The sequence below is a fragment of the Trachypithecus francoisi genome, unplaced genomic scaffold, assembly GCF_009764315.1.
Source record: "Trachypithecus francoisi isolate TF-2019V2 unplaced genomic scaffold, Tfra_2.0 Contig00215, whole genome shotgun sequence".
Lineage (NCBI taxonomy): Eukaryota > Metazoa > Chordata > Mammalia > Primates > Cercopithecidae > Trachypithecus > Trachypithecus francoisi.
This window is the reverse complement of record NW_022680509.1, coordinates 155,584-178,745: the sequence shown is the minus strand read 5'-3', so window position 1 is coordinate 178,745 and position 23,162 is coordinate 155,584. Positions and strand designations below refer to the sequence as shown.

The window sequence follows — 23,162 nt, the reverse complement described above, 5'->3', positions numbered from 1 at the left end:
AACAATTTCATCCCCAAACCATCCCCTCAACCCGTCCCTGTTTGTGGAAAAATTGTGTTCCACCAAACCAGTCCCTGGTGCCAAAAAAGATGGGGACCACTGCACTATACCTTTCATGCCAAGGTCAGGCCCAGCCAGTGACAGAGCCCAGCAGGGGATCCTAGAACCTGGCTCTTCCTGCCTATTTCCTCTAAGGGTCAAGTTCTGCCCTGGGACTCCCTGGGGTCTGGTCAGACCTTCTCAGAGCTGCCCCTCACTCAGAGGCTCTTTCCTCCCCATTCTCTCTCCTTCCCCTCTCCTTTCCTAGGGGTCAGCCCTGCAGCACCCTCCCAAAACCCTCCCTGCTTCCTCTTCCTCCCACTGTTCTTATCCCCAACAAATGTTCCTCCCAATAAATGTCTTGCATGTCTAGCTCTGTCTTGGTGCCTGCTTCCCAAGGACCGCAAATGACACGTGCTTCCCATCTATCTGTATAATGGTTTTTTTTCACTTTTTGAAAATTATGTTTTGCCGGAAATTCAAAGATAATCGTCTGTACCAGTTTAGCCTGCATATCTAGCATAGCATTTACACTAATATTTGCAGAATGAAGGAATAAGAAAAAGCCTATTTTGCTTTCAGAGGCCACATGCACAACCAGAATCTGCAGTCTCGGTTGGGTTGGAACCCGGAGCTGAAGACAAACCAGGCCATGTTGCTGACTGTGCTTCAAAGCAACTGGAAATGCCTGGAAATGTCCTTACACTCTGAGCTGCTCGGGTGTCTTGCTTTTGAAAGTGTCTGTGTCTCTTACATGACCTAGTTTCTCCTCACTGAGTCCCTACCAGGGCAGAAAAGGGGCAGGCACATGACAGAACATGAAGGAACTGCCCTAGGCAGAAGAGGTACTGTGGCCTGACAGGGCTGAGAGGCAGCTCCGGGTGGGGGGTGAGGTCCTGGCACTGTGGTCTGACTGTCTGGACACTGCCATTGAGGCCCTGCGGCGGAATTACTCCCCAGGCCAGGTGTGGGTGGAGGAGGGCAGTTGTGGTCACAGCCACAGGCTGAGTGGGAAGGCAGCTCGTTTCTTTAGGCCCTTGGAAAATCGGGGAGGAACTGGTATGCTAATTTAGAAATTCTCCCATAGCCTTGACAGGTACAAAATCTCTGAAAACCACTATTTAAAATTATATTTCTAATCATGCCATTTTCTCTGCTGGGTAATTCAGGAAGTTGAATAGGTTATTATGAATCATCCGCAAGTGTGGCTAATTAAATATTTGATCAATAGAATTTAGTGCTTTTCATCTGCAGAGAGCTTTCCTGACATTAACTAATTGAGGCAAAGAAAGGCATCACCGTCATTCTACAGATGGTAAAACTGGCAAAGGGAAGAGGTTTAAAGAAGCCAGCAAAATAAAAAAATTAAAAATTAAAAAGCGTGTGTATGCAGGTGGAGGGAAGCCTGGCTAAGAGGAACTGTGGTCTGCAGAATCCCCCCTTGGGCACGTTCATGTCACTGTACAATTTATCACTGCTTGCATCAGGGCAATGGGAACATTCCCAGGTCAGCCCATCCTAGAGTTCAGGTTCCTTGAGCTGGAAACCAACGAGCCCGACGGAGCTGGAGTTGGCGCCTGGGGTCTCTAGGGGAAGATCTTGGCCCAGTGCCGTGCCTAAGAGCAGAGGCTTCCTCTGCAGATCCTGACTGTGAGCTGGAGGCGGCGCTGGAGTTGGAGCCTTGGCTTCTGCGGTGAGCAACAGCGCCACCTGCTGACCACAGCCTTCCCTCAGCGCGGCTGCCCCGCGCCAGATGCAAAGGTTTCTCCGTTGTCGCTTCCGTATTTCCTTCCTTGGCCAGTCCCTGCATTTCCTTTCCTGGCTTCTCCAGCTGGGGAGAGGCAGCTGACAGGTTATACCAAACGTGATAGAAATCTGTTAGAGAGACATTGGGTATTCACAGCAAACATCTCCCCCGAACCCTATCACCCCTGGATAAAATTAGCGTTCATGAGGAAAGGTCTCATTCCCAGGCAGGTCTCGTTCCTCAGCTCCCACTGGAATGCATCTCTTACCAGCGATGGGAGGATAAGGAAGAACTGAATGTCGGAGACCGTCCTCGGTAAGGGGCACAGCAGGTGCCGCTCGGGGCTGCCTTCGAGGATGTGATGAAATCATGCAGAGAAAGCAGCCGGTTTGGGCGGGGACTGCGATTCCTCTCCCGCCCTTCCCTAAGGCCCTCCCTAAAGCAGGAGGTGACCTCGGGCCTCAGTTTACCTCCATTATTCAACAATAATCAGGTACAGGGGAATGCGGACAGCCACATCTGGGTGCCGTCCTTAAAGAGCCTCGCCACACCCAGCTCTGTTGTCTTAGCCGAGTCCCGTGACTTTCTTATGCCTTGGTCTTTTGTTTATGACGTGCCCAATCTATCTCCCAGGGCCGTTCAAAGATTTTTTTTAAGAGTCAAAATCCAAAAATATTAATACTTTAAAACAGCGAGGTAAGATTCGAAACCTTTCCATATTTTCAGTGCAACAGAACAATTTCATTTTCCTGAGCAGCTTATAAGATCAGAGCGGCCGGGCGCGGTGGCTCAAGCCTGTAATCCCAGCACTTTGGGAGGCCGAGACGGGCGGATCACGAGGTCAGGAGATCGAGACCATCCTGGCTAACACGGTGAAACCCCGTCTCTACTAAAAATACAAAATCTAGCCGGGCGAGGTGGCAGGCGCCTGTAGTCCCAGCTACTCGGGAGGCTGAGGCAGGAGAATGGTGTGAACCCGGGAGGCGGAGCTTGCAGTGAGCTGAGATCCTGCCACTGCACTCCAGTCCGGGCGACAGAGCGAGACTCCGCCTCAAAAAAAAAAAAAAAAAAAAAAAAAAAAAAAAAAAAAGATCAGAGCAGCATTTGGTAGAGCTGCCTCATGGTCACTGATGTCTACTAAAAAACGGCATTACTGTGTAGGAAACCCAAGTCCGCCATTTTCCAAGTACGATGTTGTTTGCTGGAGATTTCAGAAATATCTTTACATGAAGATCAGGGAGAGGAGGATGTAACAGCGTCAGCACCTCTAATGGTTTCAACATCAAGGTCCAAGGTAGAAGTGCTAGCACAGGGCACAGGACGCTGTGAAACCAGCCCCAGCCCTGGAAACACCCCGGGCCCCAGGAGAAAGGGAGGCACTAGGCCTGGGGATCCTGCGGACCAGAGGAGTCAGTCGCAGGTGCTGTTGCCAGGTCATCCCCACATCTGAAAAGCCCCTTTGCCGGGGTCCCCTGGCCTGTCCACATTCAAGTCAACTTTCCTTCTGTGCACCCTCACCTCAGCCTTGAGGCCCTACTTGCTATGCCCTTATTCTGCCAGTGCTACACGTGGGAGACTGGGCGTGCCTCTCCTCTCCCTCTCCTCCTTCCAGATCTTCTCTTCGGAGCTGATGGCTGAAGGACAGATGTCCAGTTGCAGTGAGAAATCCTGCCAGTCCTTCAAGGCCAACTCAGAGGACACCTCCTCCTGGAAGCCACCCTGATTCCTTCCCCTCCCTGCCACCTCCAGCCAGAAGTCCCTCCTTTGGACACGATTGGTTTCCTTGGGCTGTTGTGACAAAGTACCACAAACTGGGGTGCTTAAACAGCAGAACCTTTATCGTCTCACGGCTCTGGAGGGCGGAAGTCTGAGATCAAGGTGTGGGCAGGGTTGGTTTCTTCTGAGGCCTCTCTTCTGGGCTTGCAGAGGGCCATCTTCTCCCCGTGCGTCTGCACACGGTCTTCCCTCTGTGCACGCCTGCTGCCACTTCCACGTTTCCCCTTCATAAAAAGACTAATCAGATTGGATTAGGCCTACCCTGAAAACCTCATTTAACTTAATTACCTGAGGATCTTCAAATAAGGTCACATTCTGCAGTACTAGGGGTTAGAACTCCAATCTTTTTGGGGGGAGTGGGTGAGGGGGAAAAAGTGGGGCACAATTCCACCCAGAACAGGTTCTTGTTGCATTGCTGTTATTATTATTAGTTTTAGAGACAAGGTCTTACTGTGTCGCCCAGGCTGGGGTGCAGTAGTGCAATCATAGCTCACTGCAATCTTGAACTCCTGGGCTCAAGTGATCCTGCCACCACCTCAGTCTCCCAAGTAGCTGGGACTACAGGTGCCCCCACCAGGATTGACTAATTTTTAAATATTTATATAGAGATGGGGTCTCACTCTGTGTTGCCCAGGCTGATCTCAAACTCCTAAGCTCAAGCCATCCTCTTGCGTTGGCCTCCCAAAGTGCTGGGATTACAGTGTAAGCCACCACGTCTGACCCTGCATCATTATTTATACTTCTTGGTGTATTATCATTATTTTCACCTCTTCTGGAATGCAGGCCCGTTGGGGCATCAGAGCCTAGATATAAGGTGTATTTGTGTTCTGTTGACCCTTAAGCTAAGCACACACTCAATAAATATTTGAATGAACAAGTAGTAAATATAAGTATTCATGAATGAATGTGGACCACGGCAAATAATGAGGGGTCTGGAATGTGCAACATGTTGCTAGAAATAGACTTCAGCAGATGCTGTGACTGTTGTGATAACTGTATGTGAATCTGTGGAAAGACTCCATCCAACCAAAAAAAAATCTTCCCCACTGGGACCTCAAATGTCCTCACTGGCAAACGATGCTCCCTGCAGTTCCTGATTTTAATAATGGAATGGCCTTCAGGAAGGAAGCACGGAGGGTGAGTGTGGAGGAAGAAAGGAAGTCATAAGGAGAAGTAGGGTCCTGCTGCATCATCATCTTTTAGGACAGGCTCTGACACTAACCAAGTCCTGCAATCCCAAATGCACTCTTCAACCATTTGCTGTCTTCCATATGCAGAAACCACTACTAAAAATTAGGCTTGTTTTATTTTTCTTTGCTTCCATATGGGCTCTTGGTCAGTCGTTGCTCAATATTTCTTTTTTCTTTTTTCTTTGGAGACACTGTGTCATCCAGGCTGGAATGCAGTGGTGCAGTCACAGCTCACTGCAGCCTCAACCTCCTGGGCTCCAGCAGTCCTCCCAGCTCAGCCTTCTGAGCACCTGGGACTACAGGGACATGCCACCACACCTGGCTAATGGTTTAATTTTTTGTAGAAACAGGGTCTCACTATGTTGCCCAGGCTGATCTCAAACTCCTGGGCTCACTCTGTCCTCCCACTTTGGCCTCCCAGAGTGCTGGCATTACAGGCATGAGCCACTGCGCCCAGCTAATATTTCTTTACCCTTATGGAGCTAACAAATCGTGTTCCAGCCATTTCAGGATGAATGCTAAAACGGTGTTCAGATGGAACAGTTGGGCTTAACTCAGTGAGATTTAATAATAGACAATTTATGTCGATTTCCAAATAATACAAGTCAGTTCCAATATATCCCTTAAGAGACTTCCAGAACCCCATGGCGTCAGATGTGAAGAACAATCCCCACAGCTCTGCTGAGACTGTGAGGGCGCTGGGGCTGCGGCGTCCTCCGCGCTGCCTTCCTTTCTGTTAGCTTGCATTCACTTCTGCTCCTGCGGCTTCCTTTCCAATCTCAGCTGCACAAAAAAAGCTCAGTAGAAGCCAGTTCAGTATTAGAAACGAGGGTTGCTGGTCTGTTAATCTTTCTTCTCTATTAGTCCCCAAGGATCAGCTTTAGACACTGTGAAACCCGTGGGGCATTTCCATGCAGGCTCCACACTCTCATCGCATCCGTGGTACTGATGGTAGGAACAGAAGCCTCCGACGCTTTCCCCTGGCAGGTCCCTCTTTCTGATCTAATCCTCGGGGTGCATCCATTGTCAGAGGTCTGAAGCAGCCCAGCATCCTTTCTCTGGGGAGAAGAGCAAATGCATGCGATGCAACGTATTTACTTTTCAAAAGGAGGAAGGCTTCTTTGGGCCAAATGCCGTACCAATATAGTTAATTCTCAGTTATTTGCACTTTAATTACCTTGATGTTTTTGCATTTGAATTACCTTGATATTTCTGAAAATAGAGCCCTGTACTTTTTTTTTTTTTTTTTTTTTTTTTTTAGAGACAGGGTATTGCTCTGTTGCTGAGTGCATTGACAGGATAATAGCTCACTGCAACCTCTGCTTCCTGGGTCCAAGTGATCCTCCCATCTCACCTTTCAGAGCAGCTGAAACTAAAGCCATGTCCTCACCATTACTAGCTGATTTCTAAATTTTTTGTAGAGGCAGGATGTCACTATGTTGCCTAAGCTGATCTTGACCTCTTGGCCCCAAGGGATCCTCCTTCCTTGGCCTCTCAAAGCACTGGAATTACAGGCGTGAGCCACCCCACCTGGCCTCGCACCATACTCTTTATTGACGTCTTGGTTATTGTCCTGTTACTAGTTGCTAATGCTACTTCAGAAATGCTTTGCACAGAGGTCCGCTTTGAGATTTCTGTGCCTTACCTAGATCTCAGATCAAGAAAGTCCTGTGTGGCCGGGCGCGGTGGCTCAAGCCTGTAATCCCAGCACTTTGGGAGGCCGAGACGGGCGGATCACGAGGTCAGGAGATCGAGACCATCCTGGCTAACACGGTGAAACCCCGTCTCTACTAAAAATACAAAAACTAGCCGGGCGAGGTGGCGGGCGCCTGTAGTCCCAGCTACTCGGGAGGCTGAGGCAGGAGAATGGCGTAAACCCGGGAGGCGGAGCTTGCAGTGAGCTGAGATCCTGCCACTGCACTCCAGTCCGGGCGACAGAGCGAGACTCCGCCTCAAAAAAAAAAAAAAAAAGAAAGTCCTGTGAAAATGAGCCCCAAATTCTCTGTCTGGACTGTGGCTAGATGCTACCCACCCTCAGGGAGGAATAAGGAATGGCTGAGGACGGTGGTGGGAGGTCAGTGGGCTTGGGGGTGAGGACCATCGCTGATCTAGGTCTTCACACTGGGCCTTCCGTGATCTCAGAACATCAATACTCATAAATAAACCTCCAAGGAGCAGTGTCTGCAACTTATTGCTAACAAAAAAATTAAGATGCAGAACAAAAACAGTTTTCATTTGTATATTTTTAATATAGGGTCTTGCTCTGTCACCCAGGCTGGAATGTAGTAGCGCAATCATAGCTCACTGCAGTCTCTACCTCCTGGGCTGAGGTAATCCTCCTGCCTCAGCCTCCCAAGTAGCCGAAGCTACAGGGACGTGCCAGTTTTTTGTTTGTTTGTTTGTTTTTAATGTGAGCATACACATCTATGCTAGTAGATGTAAAGAAAAATCCAGAATATAAATCAGATTATTAAGGTACTTGTATTTGTTTAGTGGTATTATTTATGATTTTTGATTCCTAGATTATATATCCTTGTAGTGATTGCATTTTTTACGTAGATCAGGTGTTACTATTTTTTAAACTGCGTTTTTGTGGTATTTTATATATATATATATATATATATAATGCATTTGTGTGTGTGTATATATATATAATATATATGCCATAAAATACACTCATATAAGTGAACAATGTTTAAAAATTATTTTTTCTTTGTTAGAGACAAGGTCTCGCTCTGTCACCAGGTTAGAGTGCAGTAGTATGATCACAGCTCACTGCAGACTCAAACTCCTGGGCTCAAGGGAGCCTCCCTCCTCAGCCTCCCAAGTGGCTAGGATTACAAGCACACACCAACACCCATGGCCGATTTAAAAATTTTTGTACAGATGGGGTGTCACTATGTTGCCTATGCTGGTCTTCAACTCCTAGGCCCAAGCGATCCTCCAGCCTCGCCTCCTAAAGTGTTGGGATTGTAAGAGTGAGCCATGGCATCTGGCCTCGAAAATCTTTAATACCCTCATAGAGTTGTGCAGTCATCACCACAATCCAGTTTTGAGACATTTCCATTACTCCAAAATGATCATTCACGCCATTTGCAGTAAACTACCACTCCCATCTCCAACCTCAGCCACTGTTGATCTTGCTGTGTGCACAGATTTGCCTTTTTGGGACGTTTCATATAAAAAGAATCAAACAATGTGTGGCCTTTTGCATCTGGCTTCTTTCACTTAATGCTTTTGAGGTGTATCCATGTTGTAGTGAGTATCACGTGTATATCATGTATACGCAGGAATATCTGTCTCGTTGCTGTCGGGGAGGACGCCATCGCATGGTCATGTGGGTTGTTTACAGGTCTGGGCTATTATGAATAATGCCACTGTGAACATCTGTGTCCAGGTCTCTGTGTGGACACACATAGCTAATTTTATAATTAGAAAAACAAAACCAAAGGGCCAAAATGAATTCTGGAACTGTTTTTGGAATAGATTTCCTTTTACCAAAATGGGAATTCTAAGAGTGAGGCAGGAAATGTAAAGTAGGAGAGAAAGAAGTGGGCTCGCAGCAGCCTTTCCCCTCCTCGGATTCGGGAACAAAGGGGTACAACTGTCCCACTCTGGAAGTGGCTCATATTCGCACAGTTCATCCAAAGCTCTGGAACACGCTCAGCATCCCGTCTGCCCCACGGCACCTCTGACACCGATCTCAAGCCAAACACCCACCCCTCTCATGAGTCCCTTCGTTCAAGGGCAGCAAGTGAAGGACATCCCACTTCCCTGCCCCTGCTGCATTTAGTGAGAGCAGGGGTTTGAGTTTGGAGGACTGTGGAGAAAAGCCCCAGACACCAGTGTCAATTCAAGGGCTGAGACTTTAAGGTTTAAAGGGCTGAGACTTTGAGGTTCAGCAATTCGAATGTTTCAGCTAGGTCCCTTCCCAGTGCACAAGGTCAAAGGTTGCAGTTATGGAAGGAAAAGGATCAGGAAAAAAAACATGGAAAATAGGATCTGGTTCTGTAAGCAGGAAAGAGATGCAGGAAACAATTCAGAGGAAAAGAGGCAAAAAGTAAACTGGCACTACAAGCTGGGGTGTCTTATTCACCAAGAAGAGGCAAGAAGCAGACGGACAGCACATTTTGTGGGGGACAATTATTTTTATTTTCTTTTGAGACAGTCTCACTGTATCGCCCAGGCTGGAGTGCAGTGGTGCGATCTCACCTCATTGCAACATCCGCCTCCCTGGCTCAAGCGATTCTCGTGCCTCAGCCTCCCAAGTAGCTGGGACTACAGGTGTGCACCACTACATCCAGCGAATTTTTGTATTTTTAGTAGAGACAGGGTTTTTGCCATGTTGGTCAGGCTGGTCTCAAACTCCTGACCTCAAGTGATCCACCTGTCTTGGCCTCCCAAAGTGCTGGGATTACAGACATGAGCCACCACACCCGGCTGCCAATGTTTAATACAAGTAGATAGACAATTTTAAAGGACTTTGGAAAAATCTGGTGTTAATGAATATTAATGAGGACATCTGTCTTATTCATTACAGCAGCTCTCCACTAGAAGTTCCTGTAGCAACTCAACCTCCTTCCTGGGTTATCTAAGGATCCAGGTGATTTCTGGAACCTGCTGCAGAGGTAATCCTGCCTCTTTCTGACCCTCAGGTTGCCCTAGTGACTCTAGGAACCTTTCTCCACACCTCTTTGTGTGCCATCTATGGGACATAGACTTTGAACCTCTCTGTCTTCTTTTTCCTCTCCTTGCTTTGGTTTAATCCATCATTTCCAGATGCGTGACAACACTCCCTAATTTAACCCCTTGCTTTCCCATTTTAACTACCATCACAATAATCTTAATACTGGCAGGTATCTAGCACTTGGCAATTTTTTTTTTTTTTTTTTTTTTTTTTTTTTGAGACGGAGTCTCGCTCTGTCGCCCGGGCTGGAGTGCAGTGGCCGGTTCTCAGCTCACTGCAAGCTCCGCCTCCCGGGTTTATGCCATTCTCCTGGCTCAGCCTCCGAGTAGCTGGGACTATAGGCGCCCGCCACCTCGCCCGGCTAGTTTTTTTTTGTATTTTTTAGTAGAGACGGGGTTTCACCGTGTTAGCCAGGATGGTCTCGATCTCCTGACCTCGTGATCCGCCCGTCTCGGCCTCCCAAAGTGCTGGGATTACAGGCTTGAGCCACCGCGCCCGGCCAGCACTTGGCAATTTTCTTTTTTTTTTTTTTTTTTTTTTTTTTGAGACGGAGTCTTGCTCTGCCACCCAGGCTGGAGTGCAGTGGCCGGATCTCAGCTCACTGCAAGCTCCGCCTCCCAGGTTTATGCCATTCTCCTGCCTCAGCCTCCCGAGTAGCTGGGACTACAGGCGCCCGCCTCGTCGCCCGGCTAGTTTTTTGTATTTTTAAGTAGAGACAGGGTTTCACCGTATTAGCCAGGATGGTCTCGATCTCCTGACCTCGTGATCCGCCCGTCTCGGCCTCCCAAAGTGCTGGGATTACAGGCTTGAGCCACCGTGCCCGGCCCACTTGGCAATTTTCAAAGAGCTTCTAGCAGTTCCTTGCTCAGAATCTTGTGATGCAGGCCGGATAGCTAGGAGTGTCTCCTTTTAAAGGAAATCGAGGTAGAAAAGTTCACTGATGACCCAATATCATAAAAATCATCAAATGGTGAGACCAGGAGCAGGTTATAGGTTTCTACCCTGGTGTAGTCCCAGGATGGGGCCCGTAAGTCCTGAACTTTCAGGCAAATGTGCTGTGATTGAATGTGTTAAATTAGACTAACAGAGTGGGGAAGGGCTATGATAATTCAGAGTAGATCTGTAGAATATGTTCATAAAACTATGGATTTAAGAACACAGGAGTTTGTGAGGCGTTTTCTAACTGATTTTTAAGTTTTCTAGATGTCTTATCCATATAATTTTTTTTTTTTTTGAGACGAAGTCCCTCTCTTGTCACCCAAGCTATAGTGCAATGGCTTGATCTTGGTTCACTGCAACCTCTGCCTCCCGGTTTCAAACGATTCTCCTGCTTCAGCCTGTTGAGTAGCTGGGATTACAGCCATGTGCCACCATGCCCGACTAAGTTTTGTATTTTTAGTAGAGACTGAGCTTCAACATGTTGGCCAGGCTGCTCTTGAACTCTTGGTCTCAGGTGATCCGCTCGCCTCAGCCTCCCAAAGTGCTGGGATTACAGGTGTGGGCCACTTCGCCTGGCTAATACAATTTTTTTTAAAGGCATTGAGATCCTGAAAATTGAAATTGTAGATAGAGTTGTGGGATAAAGAACTTCTGCTGAATGATGATTTGCTAAAGTATGTCTTCAATCTAGTACTGAGTACTAATTTTATGGGGCAAATAACTCTGTATTTAATCTTATGACTTTGTATAAAATCTTGCCCTAAACTAAATTCAAATGTATAGTCATTTATACATAATGACAAAATATTGGTGCTATGTTAATATTAAAAAAAAAATTCCAAAAAGGAACATGCTTGGAATTCAATGTGAACCAATCAGTTAATTGTTGTGTTTATTCTAATGCTTTTATTTGGGAGTCCTGTATCACAAAATGACATGTGTACTGTTTACAACAGGTATTAGAAATTGAGATGTTTTTATTTTGACTATTTGAGGGTAAAATTGTAGGTAATGTTCCAAACCATCATCAAAAATGCAGAGCAAACTTTTCTGTATATAAACTGTACATAAAAACAAGGCACTATACATTTTGGGGGAGATATTAAGGTAGAAAGGCTGATTCGCATAGATTCTCCAGAGTCCATGCCATTAAGTACAAATTCTTTGTTCATTTTAGCACCAGAAGCAGTACTCAGAACAAGTCATACCTAATGCTGCAGGAAACGTTTCCAAACGTGTATGAAGATACGTATTGGTGGCAGAGCTAATTCAACAGAAGCAACTCCATCTACCTTTTCGTATTATTTTGACACCAAAACAAATCTTGAAAGTGAATGAATACATATTGCTTTGTTAAATACATATTTGACTTATATGGTGTTTATATAAATATATATATTTTAGAATCCACAAACTATCAAAATAACACTTTATAAAGAGAACTGCTTCAAAAAAAAAAAAAAAAAAAAAAGGCATTGCCTAGCTGGAACAAGAAGGCAGTGCTATCTATAGCAGCTGCAGCTTAAGTGCACATAATAGATACTTTCATTAATTCTGATAACCTGCTGAATGGTGGAAAGAAGTTTCCAAACAGTTCCCTTGAGCATTTACAAAATACACAACTCCCGGACAAGTAGTATCTTTAACAATGTCGGGTTCTGAAAACTCTGATTGAAAAATACTTTGTGGAAAACACCAGTCCAAAAATATATATCCATTTCCCTGGTGCGATGGTATTGGACGTGACTCCGAGGTTCCTCTGGCATCTCCCCACTCAGAACAGGCCTTTTGCTTTCTTCAGGTTCACCTGCTTCCAGGAGGGTAGGGTGTTGTATTCGTCCCTTGTCATGTCTAGTGCAAACTGGAAACATTGGGAGAAGCGCCCCGCGGCTCAGTGAAATGAGCTGGGCGTGCGTGTGTTGTTTTACTCCCATCCCCACCCCACCGGAAGAACCGCTTACCTCGAAGTCTTCATCAGTGAGATAGATCTCAAGCTTCAGAGGATCGACCCCCTCCGGGAGTGGCCTGGCCAGGAGGTCGGCCAGTGGGTAAATGGTTTTACAGAGCTTGGCTAAGACGTCTTCCACGAGGGTGATCTGATTGGAAACTTCTGTGTCCTAGAGAAGAGGAGGGGCAGAGGGGAGAGCTTGTGTCCTACGTTTGAACTTGTTTCATTAAGTGCTTGCACACACAGCCCTGTGCCATCTGCACACAGCCTGAGGACGCATGGCTCCATATCACTGAGGAGGAAATGGCTCTGAAAGAAAAGGGATTGCCCAAAGCCCTGCAGTTGTCCAGACTCTTAATTTTTTAAATTTTTAAACTTTAAATTAAAAAATGATATTTTTTGAGACAAGGTCTCACTCTGCTACTCAGGCTGGAGTGCAGTGGTGCAATCATAGCTCACTGCAGCCTCCAGCTTTTGGGCTCAAGTGATCCTCCTGCCTCGGCCTCCTGAGTAGCTGGGACTATGGGTATGCATCACCACGTCTGGCTAATTTATTTTTCCTTTTTCTTTTGTTTTCTTTTTTTTTTTTGGTAGAGACTGGGTCTTGCTATATTGCTTAGGCTGGTCTCAAACTTCTGGCCTCAAGCGATCCTCCTACTGGGATTACAGGTGTGAACCACCACAGTTGACCTCAAATATTGTTATTTTTTAGAGAGAGTGTCTCATTGTCACCCAGGCTAGAGGGCAGTGGCTCGATCATAGATCACTGCAGCCTTCACCTCCTGGACTCAAACAGTCTTCCCACCTCAAGCCTCTGGAGTAGCTGGGACTATTGGCATGTGCCACCACGCCCACCTAATATATATATATATATATTTTTTTTTTGAGACGGAGTCTCGCTCTGTCGCCCAGGCTGGAGTGCAATGGCCGGATCTCAGCTCACTGCAAGCTCCGCCTCCCGGGTTCACGCCATTCTCCTGCCTCAGCCTCCGGAGTAGCTGGGACTACAGGCGCCCGCCACCGCGCCCGGCTAGTTTTTTGTATTTTTTTAGTAGAGACGGGATTTCACCGTGTTAGCCAGGATGGTCTCGATCTCCTGACCTCGTGATCCGCCCGTCTCGGCCTCCCAAAGTGCTGGGATTACAGGCTTGAGCCACCGCGCCCGGCCCCACCTAATATATTTTAAAAACTTTTTTGGAGAGACCGAGTCTTTCTCTGACTTTTAGATGTTTTCTCACCTTGTCACAGAGTTTCAAGCAAACCCTGTTTCAGAACTGTCTCCGGAAAAATGTTTAGGGAGTTTCCCATGAGTGAATTACAGACTAAGACTAGTGTAACACCAGAAGCCTCCAAATAATGGAATTTGTTTTAAAATGTCAAAAAATAACCTGAAAAGAAATCACATCCCTCTTCCCTCCCCCAGCTCCATTTCTTAATCTGCAATAGAAAAAGAAGGTCAGAAAATGCATCTAGAATATTCTGGAGCAGAACCATTTTTTTTTTTTTTTAACCACTGTGTGAATTTAATATGAGCAAACTATTCTGGGTAAATTCTTGTCCTCCATTAAACTTGGGACCCCAGATTGGCTGCTCTCCTTTTGGGTGGGTGGATGATGGGAATGCATGACTAAGAACTGCTGCTCATATTAGAAATACATGGGGCAGACTGGTGGTCAAGAGGTGGGTTTTGGGCTGGGTGCAGTGGCTTGTGCCTGTAATGTCAACACTTTAGGAGGCTGAGGTGGGAAGATTCCTTGAACCCAGGAGTTGGAGACCAGCTTGGGCAATATGATGAGACCCTGTCTCTATAAATAATATAAAAATAGGCTAGGCATGGAGGTGTGCACCTGTAGTTCTACCTACTTGGGGGGCTGAGGTGGAAGGGTCGTTTGAACTCAAGGATTCAAGGTTTGTGTGAGCCATGATTGAGTCACCACACTGCAGCCTGGATGACAAAGCAAAATCCTTTCTCTAAAAATAGGAGAGGTGGGTTTTGGATGATTTTGCCTGCATCTGAGTACTGACTCCTCCACTCACTGAAGTCACTTTGGCCAAGTGACTTCGTGTTTTTGTGCCTCTGCTCCCACACCAGTAAAATGGGGATAACAATAAGATAGATCTTGATGGACTGTTCTGATAAATGAGAAAATCAGTGTAAAGTGCTTGGAGATGTGCCTAGTGCAGAGTGAGCGCTTGGGGAATGTTAATTATTTGTATAACTTGCTGGTTTATTTGGAATAAACCTCAAAATTAACTCTCCTAGCCTTGAAATTCGAGAAAGTTATGTTTGTCTTATCTGAGTTCCTTTCTCAGGAAACCAACCATCAGGCCTCTCCGACAGTATCAAAAAGCCAGCAGTGGCTGAGACCAGGCCGCAGGTAGCCCCTTCCCTGTGTACATCAAGTCCATTTGGCTCCAGGGAGACAGGTTAGGGTGAGCAGTGACGTCTGTACTACCCAACAGGCCCTCTCCATTGCTACGCAGAAGTAGACTCTGTTTGAAATTACTCGAATTTCCCATAAAATACACTTGGGTCATTTCCCCAAGCGAAGCAGCTCTCCTACATGGTAAAAAAAATCAAAATGGTTAAAAAAAACCTATCTCTCACCAAATCAAAACAAATCCTTGGATTTGCTATTGCTAGCAATGTTAATAGCTCATAAATAAGAAATTCAACATAGCTATAGTAAAATTCTTTCCTGTGTGGTTGGAAAAGAAAACATTCTAGATAATAATATATTTTGGTAGACAGAAGTTATGATAAATGGCTCATGTGGAAATACCAGGTGGTCTCATAAAAGACAATATTAATGAGATGATACCTTATCATAAGTGAGTCGCAGTACATCCATTCATTCAGTTATCTGAACACATTAGTTCATCAGATTTCGTTTGTGTCTCCTCTATACAAGGTTAACATCTGAAACATGAGGGTTTGGTTGTGCGTCACATGGACACTGAGAGACAAGCGATGCCAAGCAACAGGTTCTTGGCAAACAGAATGAAGAGTTCGTGGCTTTTATGTACATGTATAGTCCTTAGCATGATTAAACTCACCTAAATTTTTAAAATTTAGGTATCATGTGTAAAAAATTACTAAAATAGTTAATTGATTTTCCATTAGACTTCTCTTCTTCCTAAGCAAATTCGATGTCGACTTGTTTAGATGTTACAAAAGGAAAAATATTTTCCCACTTTGACAGTGCAACTGGATGTTCTCCCCAAAGTAAAGTCAACCCATAATCCAAAAGGCGCAGGAACCACCTTCATAGGGCAGGAAAGCGTGCTCACCATCTCTGTGATCTCAGCAATGTCCTCTCTGTGCTCCCAGCTGGGAAACATATTCGTGAATGTCAGGGGCTCCAGGCCAGCATGGATAAGGTAAGACTTGGGGGGTGGTTTCTTGAGATTTTTCCCTGTAGTTACACAGAACACAACGTCAGTAGACCTAAGGGAGAGGGAGACCCTGTCTTTCGCTGATTTCCCTTGAAATCTTTTCTTCTTTGTCAGAACTCATGACTTCATGCTTAAAATGCAAGTTACGAGTAGTTCATAACAACACATGGATAATGTTTATGTAAGATGTTAGTTTCATGCCTGTGACGACAATAGTGACCTATAATCAATCTGAGTCTATACTTCTTGAACCTAACAAAACGCTCTGTATTCCTGGAAGGGAGAGCTCCTCTGTCTGCAGCTTCTCGGTGGAGCATTTTCTTCCTCTTGAATTCACTGTAGCGGCTTCCCTCTGCCTTCCTACCACGGAATTAACTCCGATATGACTGACAGCGAACGACAGCATCTTATACATCCACATTCACTATAACATTGGGTGGAAGGTTTCATATGTTACTTATTGCTAAAGAGTTTTTCAGGAAGAGAATCAATTGCACATACTCAGTGACATTAAACTAGTTGTATCAATGAGACTGTAAAAATTAAATAAGATATTAATCACTGGCATTTTCATTTTATATAAAAGACTGGAAATTTCATGTGTATAGTAAAGAACCACGAACTTACTATGGGTATTTCTCTTTGGATATAATACTAAAAATAATAATGAATAATAAAAAAGTTGGCAATGGCCATTCACTGCTTGGAGAAGACCTCCATTCTCCAACAGCATGGTAGTGCCTGCAGATAATGTAAATGGCAGAGGCCAACTTGTCTCTCAGCGTGATCAACCCTGAGTACAGTGGGGTTTTAATCTGCCTGGGGCATTCCACAATACAGCCTTTATCCTTGAGGGTAACAAGTTAGCCTCATAATATCAGATAGAAAAACTAGTTATTCTTCAAGCTGGCAGCTGAGAATGCGCTAATCTAAAAGTTAATACATCTCAGAAAGTTAAAGTGGAAAAAATTGGTTTCATCACCACCTGCCAGGCTTTATGGATGCTGGCTTACACACGCAGAAAGGGAAGGGGGTCTCCTGGCTGGGTGTGCCTGAGGGGCTTCCCTATCTGTTCTGTGCTGCAGGAGCATTAGAGGGAGCCTCACCTTTGCAGTACTGGAGCACAGTCTCCATTGCACTCTTCCGGTCGGAGGCCCAGCGGATGCGGGCAGAACCAGTGATCTTGTTCTCAATGGGCCACCAGCCTTGCCAGAGGTACACCTCGTGGTGATTGTCAACCAGGAAAAGCGCTGTGAGGGCAGGGACAGACCCTGACCGTCAGGAGCTCCTTCACAGACACTTCCAGCTCACTCCTCCCCAAACCTAGTGGATGCTGTTCCTCCCCGCTGCTATGTCATAGGGGAAACCCCCTTGGCCGTCAAACCAGGGGCAAAGGGGCAAACAGAAACCCAGGACACCCCAGCCCTTTGAAAGGTCAACTGGGAGAAGCCTCTAGGCAGAGAGAGGTGGCGTCAAGGTGTTGGTCTCTTTCATTCCTCGTCCTCCAGGTCCTCCTCCCTTTGCCCCAGCTCAAGCCCCTGGCCCTTCTGGATACTGGCAGGACTGTGCTAAGAGCGGAAGGGATAATGCATGTGCCACTCAAGGGGCTGTTAGCACCACATATCTCCAAAGAGCACAATCAACACTGGAGCACACATCTCACGGCAGACAGGTCAGAGGCATTCCTGCCCTGCGCGCGACTGCTTAGCAGTGAGGTGAGCTCATGGTTCTCTTACAGAGAAATGGGCTTTAAACATCAAAACTGTGGCCAGGAGTGGTGGCTCGTGCCGGTAATCCCAGTGCTTTGGGAGGCTGAGGAGGAAGGATTGCTCAAGCCCAGGGGTTGAAGACCAGCCTGGGCAACATGATGAGACCCTATCTCTACAAAAAGAAAAAAAAAATTAGCCAGGTATGGTGGTGCACGCATGTAGTCTCAGCTACTCAGGAAGCTAAGGAGGGAGGATCGCTTGAGCCCAGGAGATCGAGGCTGCAGTGAGCCATGATTGCACCACTGCACTCCAGCCTGGATGACAGAGTGAGACCTTGCCTCTAAAAAATATAAAATGAAATAAAAATCAAAATTGTTCTACTGCCTTTTCCTCCTCACTTTTTCTCCTCCTCAAATTGTCAGCCTGACTCTTACTCCACGTGGCAAAACGCCTCTCACCGTTGCTGGTCGGCTCACCGTGTGTCCTTTCCTGGCATGCGTTTCAGGATTCTGTGAAAGCCACATTTTAAAAGCCCAGTGGAGGTTTATAACCCGCCCTGAGCCCCAGGATGAAGGGCGTGGGCACAGCCTCTCTTTCTGATGGCTAAGATTTTCCAAGCATGACATGTGCACTGGTCAAACTTCCAGTGGTGCCCTGGGCTCTCAGTGCAAGGTGAGGTCTCTGGCTGCAGCTCCAGGTTCTTATAATGTGAGAAGCAACAAACAGAAACTGAGAGGCAAGCTGACCTTGGCTTCGTTGGAGGGCAGGCGGGAGGGGCTGTCAAGCCCAGTCTCTTGTGACTTTCCCAACCAGAATGAGGGCACAGAGCCCTCACCTTGGGATCAGAAGACCTGGGCTGGAGTCTTGGCTCTGCTGTGGAACCTTGGTATGGCAGACCCTGTTCCCTGGCTAACTTAGCCAATACCCCAACACCCTTCTCCTCTGCCATTTGCTTCCCCAGACTCCCTTGCAGCTGGGGCTGGCCATGTGACAGGCTTTGGCCAATGGGATGTAAGCAGAAGTCTGCTCGGGGCTTCTGGGAAGACATGTGCTTTATCTGATGTGACTATTAAGTGGCCTTTTTTCCTCCCCACTTCTTTCTCTTTCTATCTTGAATGCAAACATGATGGCTGGAGCAATGGTAGTTGACTGGTGACCATGCAGCAACAAGACTGAGAGGAAGGCTGGGAGAAAAGCAGAGACGCCAGGCCTGCCACTGTGGTACTCAACCTGTTCTTAGCTGATGTCTTTGGGTGGGTTAAGTGACTAAGTCTCGTTCCTTATGCTATAAAGTGTGGCTGATTTCACTCTCCTTCCTTTTGGTGTAGGGGTGAGGATGAAATGAATGTAAGCACATGTTCTGGGTGTTGGGGTGAGGATGAAATGAATGTAAGCACATGTTCTGGGTGTTCTGGGAGTGTACTTGGCAAACAGAAGCTGCTTAATAAATACCAGCGTAAAATCAAAAGGCTTTCTGGAAGATGTGCCTTCTAATGCTCAGCATAGCTGCCCCCTGCAGGCCTTACCTGGCTGGGGCGCACTGTACAGATCTTCCTGCAGAAAGGGCATGGAACTGACCACAGAGGGGGCTCGGGCAGGATACACAAACTCCGTGGCTGCGAAATCCCCAGAGGAGCTGCTGAGGATGAACAGGCGGGGTGCGAAGTTAAAACTTCCAGGATCTTTGAAAGAAAAGAGAGTAAAGCTGAAGATATCATGTGCATCAAAGTAAATTCCAGATGAAGAATGAATGTAAAATATGAAATAATTCAATTGTGGAAACATAGGTAGGATTTATCTGAGCTTCAAGGTGGAGAAGGCCTTTTAGCAATTGCAATAGTAAAAGAATGAATCAAAAGGAAAAATAATGCATTGATTATATAAAAATGAAAAACAACAATGCAAAACTAAAAAGAAAAGCAAAACCAAGTAACAAATGGGAAATATTGTAATACAGCAACTAGTTAATATCCTTAATACATGAAGGGACATACATAAGGAAAAAATAATAAAATGTGCAAAAGACACAACTAGAACAATCACCAAAGTAGAAATTAAAATGGCTAAAATATATATATAGATACATATGCATATATATACACAGATATATGTATGTGTATATCACATATACATATGTAACACAAATATGCATATATGTTATATAACATAAATATACATATATATGTACTTCCAAGTAAAACAAAACAATGCTTAGCTATCTGTCTCCTTTCATCAATTTGGCAAAGAGGAAAAAGATAATATGCTGAATTTATGGTTGTGTTGAGAAATGAACGCTTTTGTGTATTGCGAGTGAGAATAAAACTTGGCCTGAGCTGATACATGCTATCAGACTTTCATAATTAGCACGGCAGTTCCACATCCAGGAATTCCTCTCAATTAGGAATGAATGTATAGGATTATTTTAAAAAGTATTCAAACTGCATTATTATATAAGGGAGAAAAGTCAGAAACAAGAAACAACTCAGCTCCCCAGCTGCCAGAGACTGTCAGGTAGAGAGTGGCATCTATTCACAGAATAATAGAATATCTCATAGCCATTAGATACCTACATTTTAATAACTTGGGAAATTATTCATAATAAAGGAAAAAAGCAGGTTACAAAACAGATCCACATATTATTTTTTAAAATAGATATTATATTATAGCATAGAGAAATGTGAATTCTGTTACATCTGAGAAACGTGTTATAAGTGACTTCATTTCTTTTTTTAACTTCTCTATAATTTAAAACATCTTCTAGGCATTATGTTTAAAAAGCTATATAAAAGTTTATAAATATTGAGGGCAGAGTATTATGAAGCAGTTATGAGGATACTCCATTGCTGCCCAGCCTTGGGCAACTTGATTAACTTCTGTATGCCTCAGTTTCCTCATCTGTAAAAATGGCAGAGTGTTGGGTTGTACTAACGGAGTTACTATATATAAGGTGCTGGCTGGTGTCTGGCTTGTTGGAACTGCTTAACAAAAGTTCTCTTTCCTTCTTATGTTCATCTGTATTTTGAGAACAGCTGGGAAAGCACCCATATACACACCTAACCTCACCCTGGTGAACGGGAGTGCCTATTCTATACAGACACGGCCTTTGTATTTCCAAGCAGGAGAATGACTGAAGGGCTCTGGAAAGGGGTAAGAGGCCGGCTTCCTTCCCCAGGTCCCACTCCAACACCCAGAGGACTGCTGTTTCTCAGGTGGCAGCTATGAGGAAAGAAAGAAAATGGTGCCCTGAGTCCCTAAGACCCTGGAAGATGGCTTGGTCCCCAGGAAGCCTTGGGAGCTGATTTGCCAGTGGGAATTTGAAGTCTTGGTGTCCAAGTTAAACTCACCCCTGGGAAGAAAAATACTGTTCAATCAGCTGGACATAATACTCATCACACTAGATTTCAGACAGACTGAAGAATTAAGATAAAACATGAATGGGGCACAGTGGCTCAAGCCTGCAATCCCAGCATTTTGGGAGGCTGAGGCAGGCTGATCACTTGAGCCCAGGAAGTTGAAGCTGCAGTGAGCTGTGATCGCACCACTATACTCCAGTCTGGGTAACAGAGCAAGACTCTTGTTTCCAAAAATAAACAAACAAAAAAGCCAGATCGCAGGCTGTAGATGCCACATTACCTTGAAGCATGCAATCATAGGCTTTCCTGTCTCTCCTTCCCAAGGCGTCCCAGAATCCGAGTGGCTCAGAGCCTTCATCACACTCGTGTATTGTGACTTTGCTGCTACTATGCAGTCCTGCTTCCAGAGGGCATCTGCAAGGGAGAAACTCCAAGAGTTCTTTATAAGTCTGGAGAGCGCTGGCGACCCAAAATTATTATTACTATTATGATAACAGCTTTATAATAGCTTTATTGAGATATAATTCACATGTCATAAAATTCACTCTTTTTATGTGTGCAGATTTTAGTATATTCACAGAGTTGTGCAGCTGTCATCACTAGTTTCAGAACGTTTTCATCTCCTGGAAAAGGAAGCCCTGTACCCGTTAGCAGTCACTCTGCATTTCCCCCATCCTTAGTCCTCAGAACCCACTAATCTACTTCTGTATTTATGGACTTGTCTATTCTGGACATTTCATACAGATGGAATTATATATGTTCTTTTGTGACTGAGTTTTTTAACTTAATGTGATGTTTTTAAGGTTCATCCATGTTGTAGTATGTATCAGTACTGAATTCTTTTTTGGCAGCATAATATTCCAGTGTATGGCTTTGCCACATTTTTTTCATCCATTAATGTGTTGGTAAATATTTGGGTTATTTCCACTTTTTGACCACTATGACTAACATTGCTATAAACCTTCACGTATAAGTGTTTTCATTTCTCTTGGGTAGATATCTAGTAGAGTTGCTGGTCATATGGTAACTGTATGGTTAAATCTTTTGAGAAATTGCTAGACTGTTTTCCAAGGTGGCTGTACTGTTTTACAACCTCCCCAGTAATGTGTAAGGGTTCCAATTTTCACATCCTTGCCAATACTTGTTATTGTCTGCTTTTTTAAAATTTTAAATTTTAATATTTGTGGGTATATACTAATAGTAGGTACATACATATATGGGGTACAGACATAACATTATTCAAAACTAAACCTGGAGATCAGTTCACCGTCTCTTCTACTTTCTAAGGAAAAGCAATTCATCCTCACGAGTGGAAAAGTGCTCTGTGGTTTCTGAGTGTGTGTGGTGGAGGAGGGGAAGCTGACTTGCCCCTAGGGAGGGATGTTTAATCACATCTAATGTGTCATGAAAATTACACACATTTTTATATAGAACAATAACATATTGACTATTTCTTGTCTTTCTCTCCTGCTAGAACATGAACTTTATGAGGACAGAGACTTGGGCTTATTCACCACCAAGTCCCCAGTTCCTATAGCCAGTCCTTCTGGAGTTAGAAGCAGGTTGCCCAAAGTTTATGACGTAGAAAAACCATTTTTCCAAGACTTGTAGGATAAGTCCTGTAAGTCCAGATTGCTTGGCGCCATCGGGTACTCAGTAAATGTTTACTGAGTGAACATGTGAATGAGCTCTTCGTGGTTTTTCTTTTCTTCAGTGGTCCAAGTCAACCCTCTGATGGGCCCCAAATGCCTTGGGCCACCTCAGGGCACGTGCTTTCTCACCCCTCCCCGTGCCCCAGCCCACAGGTGGTGTTTTCCGATGAAACATCCTGTTTCACATCTGCCTCTCCGTGGAGAGGTGACCTGCTCTGTTCTCTTCTCTGCCCTCTCTGTGTAGTGTGTTTTCAGAGCGGACACAGGGGGGGCCCTGGCCACTGCCGTGTTCCAGAACCCAGAGAATGGGGTTCACCAAGTCAGACTCTGGTGGCATGCTGTGCCCCTAGGAAGCTCTTCACTTTTACTCACTGAGGTCCTCACAGGTCTCAGTTACCTCCTGAATGCCTGGGTGACAGTGGGCTTCTTTGGCAGCTGGCAATGCTTATTTTGCCTGTGTGGCTTGAAAGCACAGAGCCACAGCGGCAGACCACCCTAGCGGGGGGCCGGCCACACAGCGCCCTCCCTGGGCTGTGGCCTTCACTGCCCTTCCCGTTCCCCTCTTCCCCAAGGTCCCCACTCAGTGCTATCTCACAGTGTGCTGAGCCTTTGCAAGTGGCCAAGGGCAGGTGCCTGCCTGGGAGGGGAAGAAAACCCAACCTGGAAGTGCTGTACCCGGGAAGTGCCCGGGGAGTCCGATCCCTCCCCATTAGGGGCTGCTCTCCA

General features: G+C 45.6%; 1 protein-coding gene across 1 annotated transcript in view; it reads right to left on the bottom strand.

Annotated features, from left to right (window-relative positions):
• Positions 1 to 11,261: 11,261 nt before the first annotated feature.
• LOC117078550 (supervillin) overlaps positions 11,262 to 23,162 on the bottom strand; it is a 101,109-nt gene continuing 89,208 nt past the window's right edge. Inside the window, exons 30-35 of the mRNA XM_033202140.1 lie at positions 21,065 to 21,198; positions 18,958 to 19,113; positions 16,829 to 16,972; positions 15,618 to 15,742; positions 12,340 to 12,495; positions 11,262 to 12,239 (exon numbers count right to left, since the gene is read on the bottom strand). Of these exons, the coding sequence (XP_033058031.1) occupies positions 12,153 to 12,239; positions 12,340 to 12,495; positions 15,618 to 15,742; positions 16,829 to 16,972; positions 18,958 to 19,113; positions 21,065 to 21,198 (802 nt within the window). The 3' untranslated portion in view covers positions 11,262 to 12,152. The remainder of the gene's footprint in view (positions 12,240 to 12,339; positions 12,496 to 15,617; positions 15,743 to 16,828; positions 16,973 to 18,957; positions 19,114 to 21,064; positions 21,199 to 23,162) is intronic.